At 35.6% G+C, this 7,950-nt stretch overlaps 1 protein-coding gene across 1 annotated transcript; it reads right to left on the reverse strand.

Moving 5' to 3' along the window:
• Window positions 1–224: 224 nt before the first annotated feature.
• Window positions 225–6,797, reverse strand: SLITRK6 (SLIT and NTRK like family member 6). Its single transcript, XM_077768061.1, has 2 exons — window positions 6,345–6,797; window positions 225–3,987 (listed from the first exon to the last, which is right to left on the reverse strand). Exon 2 carries the CDS (start codon window positions 3,961–3,963, stop codon window positions 1,441–1,443), a length of 2,523 nt encoding a protein of 840 aa, XP_077624187.1. The 5' UTR covers window positions 3,964–3,987; window positions 6,345–6,797; the 3' UTR covers window positions 225–1,440.
• Window positions 6,798–7,950: the final 1,153 nt, after the last annotated feature.

The raw sequence follows: 7,950 nt of genomic DNA on the forward strand, positions 1-7,950 counted from the left end.
CTGGACTGGGAAAACTACTAGTCAGACTTAGGTTTGGCTCCATGTGAATCATACCCAGACCCAATACGGCCTTTGTACAGATGGTGAACAAGATGCTTCTGTGTGGATAGCAGAGAGAATCTTCCTCCTCATGCATGTGCATAAGTGCATGTGTGTGTTTGTGTAAATCCTGACTTGATTAGATTACAGATCAGATTAACTGAAGAAAGCTCATTTAAAAAAGAGAGTTTTCATTTTATTTTTATTGTTGTGAGTGGTATTTTTAATCTTCTTGAAAGGCACCCAAGAATAATTACCTTTGTGAACCAAAAATATACAAAACTGTACAGAATAAATAGTTCATAGAAATCTAGCTATACTTTCTTGTAAAATAAAGCTACACTGTCCCATTCTTGAGGCAACTTAAAACACTTACCCTTAGACGTGCCTTTTGCTACTAATTTATGGCAACTATCAGTTTATGTCAATAAAGATTTTTAAAAACACAACTTTTCCTATTTGTTTTACACCTGTGAATTATTACTTGCCACAAGAAACATATTTCTATCATGGTCATTCAGATTTACAGAGGATTAATGCTATGAAAGAAACCAAACTTAATTTATGCACTAATCATATTTACAATTGAATATCAGTAGCATTTTCAAAATATCCCAAGAAAAACCATGAACTTTGAGCACAAATGACATACCTTATTTCACAGCAGCATTAACAATAAGATTGTCCACACAAAATGTGCAGAAAAACCAAAAAAGTTTGCTTACTCATCCACCTGAACTATTAATCACTCCTGTTTTTAAATTCAGAAAGCATAGCAGTGGTATTTTTCTAACCCTCACATGAAAACTTTGAAGTTTTGGGCCCCTCATAGCCTACTAATTCCACCTTCTATTTTTTTCTTTACTATTACTAGTGGTAATTTTAAAGTTCCAGTCCTTTTGCCTTTATTGCAAGAAAATTAGGTGTATCTGACACTGTACATTTTTGTGATATATACTGATTATAGAAACAAAATATTTCTTACATATTATAATAACTACATATACAGGTATAGTTTTTAAATGACAAAACCCAATTCTATTTCATCCACTGGTCAAGTAATTCAAGAAAATAAGGGTTGCTTAAATACTCAACCCTCTTAGATGTGCAAGAGGACTTTTCTGAAACACTTTTAAGCATATGGAGAAATATTACTATAATCCTTGGACGATTTACATGCAAGGATTTATTTTATCAGGGGGCAGGCAAAAATTGCCTGAAGATAATGCAATGGCTTCTCCCAATGATCCCTGAGTTTCTTTTTCTTCTGTTTTTTTTTCCATAGGATTACTGCTGTGCTTTAGTTCTGATTGATGACACACTCATGTAAGGCACTTATTTACAAGGATTGGACTTAAGACAGAATCACAGCATTTCTGCAAAAGCCCTCAATCTCTCCATCTAGGTTTGCTGCTCCAGGACTTCTAAGTAGTCAGGTTCAGCATGTAAGTTAGCTTTAAGCTCAAAATACTCATTTTTAGTCTGTTCCACTAATACCTTCCTTGGCCTTGAGTACATTAACGTCTCCATTAATTTTAACTCTTCATGGGCTCCAGGATAATGTACCTCCACGTCAGGCTGGAGTTGAGCAATGTTCTTCCTTAGGTATTCTGTGATTCCCAGTTGCTGAAGTTCTCTTTCTTTCTCTAAAATGTTCCTATATAAAGAACTGGCATCCTGAAAAGATAAAAATTCAGTTGTTTGGTCTGTGGTTTTGTATTTCACATTTGACCCCGTGAGTGGTGAATGATTTTCCCGTTCTAAAAGACTTCTTTGGAGATGTTTTGCATCACTTCCATCTTTTTCATTCCTTTCTTCTTCCTCCTCCAAATGCTTTGGGCCAAAGGATGGACTTCTGTAGACATGAACCATGGGACTCACCATGTGCTGCTCATAGAGTGATGCAGTGGGTCTTTCAGTAGTGTGGTGAGTTGTTTTATGACCATACATACTATATTGGAGATGGACCGGACTGTTGTCTCTCATCTGCTCATCTGCTTGTTTCTTTTTGTATCTTCTCCTGCGGTGGAGAACAAGAACCACTATCCCTGCAGCACAGAACACAATGGTTATGAACACAATCAGCAGTCCTAGTATTAGAACAGATAGTGGTACAGCATCAGTAAGTGACCTCAAAATAGTATCGGCTGTCGTTGTGGTTGCAGGAGTACTGACAATTATGTAACTAGTCTGAGTTGGCAGGGATGGGTTATTGACTAAACCAGGGCAAAGAAGTTCACTAGTTAGTGCTTTTAATTCCTTTTTGTCCAGGTGCTCTGGAGAAGTGCAGAGGATGTCATCTGTTACTGTGTTCTTACTTAGTTTTTGTAGCCATTGCTGCAATCCAACCAGGTCACAGGAGCAGTCCCAGGGATTGTCCTCAAGGTCAATCTGAGTCAATAAATCAAGGTCATCCAAGATATTACTTACAGGGAGATGGGTAAACTGGTTTGTTTTCAGGTTTATCCTTGTTAGGGAAACCCCTGAAAAAATATGTGGTGGTAAAACTTGTAGGAGGTTGTTATTTAAATAGAGAACTTTAAGTTTAGGCATTGGGCTAAAGGTTCCTGGCAATATTTCCTTAACTGCATTGTATTCAAGATATAAATATTCAAGACTGTGGAGACCAAGAAACATGCCTCTACTTAATTTGGTCAGATGGTTACCATTTAGATAGAGTTTTTGCAATCTTGTCAGATTCATAAATGATCCTTCCTCAAGAATCTCAATACGATTATTTCCCAAGTGAAGCATTTCCAAAGTGAAGTAGTCCACTAGGTCAGACTTCATTAACGTATGGATAATATTCCCTGCTAGAACAAGCTTTCTGGGATTTTGTGGAGGAGGTTTTAGATCTGATAAGCTTTCAATATTGCGCTCTTGACAGTGTACTAGAAGTCCCGAGGGGGATAGTACTTTGCAGTTACAGGGAATAGGACAGTAGGGTCCTGGAAGTTGAGTGAATGGCTTTGTAATATAGGGTATCAAAACTGGTGCTTTGGTGGTTGGTTTTAGAAGAGGTGTGGTCTTGGTTGACATGCGACTTTCACTTATTGAAGATGTTGCTGCCAGATGTAATGATCCTGATGGATCCTCATGTTCTTCATACACTGGCGGGGTGGGGGAAGATGATTCCTTTTTCAGTCTGCTTAGTATACTTCCTTTGAAAAATGGAGGGCTGTTGCAGACAACATCACCAATTACAGACTGTGGAGGCATGTTTTCCAACCAAATTTTTAGCTCTAATAAGTCACAATTACAGGTCCACTTATTGTCCTCCAACTGGAGGTCCAATATCCGGCCAATGTGTTCTAAAAAGCCAACATAAGGCAATGTTTGCAACTGGTTTCCACGAAGATCTAGATGGGTTAAAGGAACGAACCGAAATACGTTTGGAGGAAGACTCTCAATAGCATTGTCGTTTAAAATTAACACTTTAAGTCTGTTGAGCTTGCTGAAGGCACTTGGTTCAATCACTGTAATGAAATTGTTATCTGCTTGTAGGAATTCCAGGTTTTCCAGTCCATGGAAAGTATCCTCTTTAAGAATTTCTAATGAATTGTGATTGATATGAAGTTGCTTAAGAAGGCCAAGGCCATTAAATGCACCAGTCTCAATATCTGCAATATTGTTAAATCCAAGGTGTATTGAAATAGCATTGGTAAGCCCAGAAAAGTCATTTGTGTGAAGCATTGTCAAGCCATTATTTAATAAACTTAGGTGGAAAGGTCGTGATGGTGGCACACTTATTTGGGATAACTTCTTGATACCTTTACCTTCACAATTTATTAGCATTGTGCTGTCTTTTTCCTCACAATTGCAAAGAGAATCACAAGAACCTCTGGCCAAGGACATTGGAGTTTGGGCCAGTGAAGATATACAGGCAAGGAGAGATGAACATAAGAGGTGAATCCACAGCTTCATGTTGTCATGTGATGAAATCTGATTCTGTAAAACAAAATGCAATAGCCATGCACTTTAGTGGGCAGAGGGAGGGAGGAGATGAACCTCACAATTACAAAATATAGGATTTTCTCCAAAAGGAAAATAATATATATTACTTTGAAACTATGAATACCTCCTGCAGCTATGTTTTATTTTATTCTAATGCGATGACAAGCATGTTTTGCTGTACTTTGAACTTGCCCTGTGATAAAAATATAAAGTTTAGGACACGGAGAATTTAAAATATTATATCATCAGTGGTGCTCACATTTGCCAAATAAACTCCATTTTAATACATGAGAGAGGTGCTGCTTAATTGGAACCATCGGTACTTTGATATGATACAAAGGTGTATATTTAAGAAGAGGCTGATTTTTTTTTTTTTTACACAAAGTTGATGACACTAAGGCTGAAGGATTTACAGTATAAGACAAATACATGATATTAGCCAGAAGCAGAGAAAACTGTAGGGAATGTAAAAATGTTAGAAAGAGTTAGAAAAAATGGATGTATGTATACATGTATGCACGTATGCATAAATAACACATTTCCTTTATTTATTTATATTTTTGAACTGGACATCACAATACAACATCTAATACTTGTATCTGTGTTTTAAGCTGCTTTAATTTTTGGCTCAAGATACTTATTGATTTTATCATCTATTTAAAAACCTTGAGGAAAAATGAGTCTCTGACCATGTAAGATGGTAGTTCACTATAAAAAGAATTTCATTTTAGCCTATGCTGTCTAGGGCAGTTTGTATAGTCTTGATAGTATTAGACAAATATGGGTAAGAGTGCCCATTAAAATTTCACTTGTTGGACTATATACTGAATTTCTAAAGGTAGGACATTTCCTGCTGCTTTTAAATTGTTATGTACGAGGTTAATATCATAAACCTGAAGAAGAAAAACTGAGCTTTAAAACACATTTCTAGCTATTAAAAAAGAATAAGCAATGCCTTATATAAACTTCCAGCAAATGATTTTCTAATGAGATCTTAAAACAGGCTTTAGGGCACTGAATGTCATCACATAATTAAACAGTGGATCTCCTTTATAATAAGGCTTAGAGTCACAAACAATGAACTCTAAAACGGCACAATACTGAAATATTTGAGGATGCCTCTAATATGGTAAACAAAAAATGACAGTTGAGGATAACAGCATCACATATTGTGGCTCCTTAAAAATTTAAGACACGCAGCTGAAATTTTTTTAAAAAAGATTCTAACCCTGAGATGGTAGCATTGATAAGATAAATACATATAACTCTAATGGCATTTAGTGGCATTTTTTTCTTTAAATAGTGCACCTTAAGTTTATAGACATTAAATTGAAAGGTAAATAAACACCATATCTCAAAACTCTTCAACTTTTCCAAATGGTATTTGCTTTCATTTATTTTTAATGGAATGTGAACAATAACTTTGAACCGAATTAAAATTCACATTCTGATAAAACATCCCCAAACCTCAATAAAGAATCTTGAAAAAAATTTTTCATCCCATGAAAATATATTGTTTTTTTGAAACCAGGTATAGTAAGAAGTTTCTGAATGGTAAAAGGCAACTGAAGAAATAAAACATCATAGTGCCTTTCTATATGAAGGAAAAGTTAGCAGACTAAATGTTTCCATGGGGAAATTGATTTTAAACAGCTCAGAGTCTATGTTTAGAATCCAACGACTTACAGTTGGAAGTCTTCAACTTGTGGATTAGCTTCCACAAACACTAAAGTACTTCTTCATGGATTACTAAGAAAAAATATTACTCATTTCACCAGTCACCGCATCTTGAGAAAACAGTAAATAACTTTCAGATGACAATATCTGGTTATTTTTATAATCTTATATTCATTTTATGTTCTTCAGAATGTCCTAAAGCACTGTTTGTAATCTTTTCAGAAATACACACAAATTTGAAGACTGGTTCTATATTGACAACATCTGATCCAATGTTAAAGAGGTCAAAAATGTTTACTTTTAAGTCAGGAAATAATAAAAGCAGCATACAAAATACAAAGAATCTTGTAATATTCTGCTTATGTTTTAAATTCAACAACTCTGTTTGGAAGTCCTCTCTCTTTCAGAAGGCACACATACTTAGTTTCCAATAACACACTGCATGTCATGAAAGAAATAGTGGCATCTTGTATTATTTGTTCAGCCAGCTGTTGGACTGTCTGCTGCTCGCAGAAAACAGGCATCTGCTACAGCATTAGTTGTGCCCATGAGTAAGAATGAAACTGGATATCTTTTAATGCAAAGTTATTTTTTAAAGGGCAAATATGCAAATTGAACCACTTTAAGATCATGCAGAAATAGGTATTCCGAAAGCCTGAAAACATTCATCTTACCTGTAAAGCAGAGACTCTTCCTGACGTTATCTGTAATGCACAGCTGGAAGAGATGTTCAAAGTAAATTCAGCTTCTTTATTAAAAAGGAAAACACCAACCACCACGTACTTTCTTCTCAAATTTCACTTTTTGGCAGGTCCCATTGCTTCATAAAGTTAAAAGCCTCAGCTCAAAGACTAAATGCTGAGCATTTCATTGAAAATATTTCAGGCAGAGTGCATGCAAGATCATCCTGAAGCAGTTGCCTTTTTTCCCCAATTAAAATTCACGGCATACTTCACAGCTATGCTGACTTTTTTGCATATAGTTAACCATTTGCAAGCTGCTGAACGCAGGGAATAAACAAGATGTTTCACAGAGCTGGGATTGATCCCTCTTGCTTTCTTAGGTTGTAGATCCAAGCTGCAGCAGTGGTCTCTTTCCTCCCTTTCTAGTCTTTCTTGTTAGCTCAGTTTGTTATTAGTCAGATTGCCAAGGGCTGGGAGGTAGGCGTAAATAAAGAGACTTCTTGGCTTTTGACTCAGCCTTTAAGCCCTTCCCTAGCAGAGCGCTTTACCCAGCCAGTGTCATTTAACACAAGAGACAGCTCCACCTTGGGACCGCTCAACTCCTCCTCTTTCTGCAAATGGCCTTTCCCCTCCCTTTCAATACCAAAGAGAGTGCAAGTAAATTCTGATGGAAATAATGATGTACCATTTTAAACATTGTATAAAAGCTAAATAACACATTATGTTAAGTTCTCAGCTAGCACAGTGCTGTACTGTTTGCACACACATGTGCAGAAAAGCTGTCAGCATGTGGCCTGTAGAATATTTGCTTCAGGTTTGGTTTTGCTTTTTTTTATTTTGTTTTTTACTGGTATTTATGGTTGAAATGGTGCACTGATTATTAAAGTGTTCACGTGAACTACTTTCCTGCAATATTTGCATTTTTGTATTCACCATTTGATTTTTTTAAAGCCTCATGTCAGAGACTCTAAGTAATATACTTCATTATTTCTTTCCCTACAGCTAATGTTCAGTAATGAGACTAGAAATGAGGTTCTTTTGCAGTTAAGATAATATTTATTTGGAATGGAAGTATGATTACTATAAAATACATTCGAGAAACTTTATTACAGATGGTTGTTGTTAACTGAACATTACTTATCACTCTCCAAAATATGAAATGATGTCTTTTCAGTAAAATGAAACAAGTAGATTGAATATGTAGAAACTACAATATCCTGGTTTTTATGGTACTCACTGGAGAGAGGCTTTTTTTCCTAAAAAGGTTCTATTTATAAAGCTACTTGTTTCTTCAACTCTCAAAAGTTTCTGAATCATCACTAATAAAACTCTCAACTGTCAGATTCCTTATTTCTCAAAATGCCTGGTTTTAAAAAATCATTGCTTCTACCTGCATTCTAAGTTCCTGAACTTCTTCACATCCAAAATGAATATATTAGACACTATTATTTATTCATTTTGAAATAGCCTATACTTAGAAATACCCCTCACTATAGGTTCTAAAGCCTGCTTGTATAATATTAGGTCTCATTTCAAGGGAAAATAAAAAGAGGCTATTTTTAAAAAAGAGATTTTTATGTAGGTTAAATCGTCAAAA

The sequence above is a fragment of the Crocuta crocuta genome, unplaced genomic scaffold (genome assembly GCF_008692635.1).
Source record: "Crocuta crocuta isolate KB4526 unplaced genomic scaffold, BGI_CrCroc_1.0 scaffold709, whole genome shotgun sequence".
In the NCBI taxonomy this organism is placed as follows: Eukaryota; Metazoa; Chordata; class Mammalia; order Carnivora; family Hyaenidae; genus Crocuta; species Crocuta crocuta.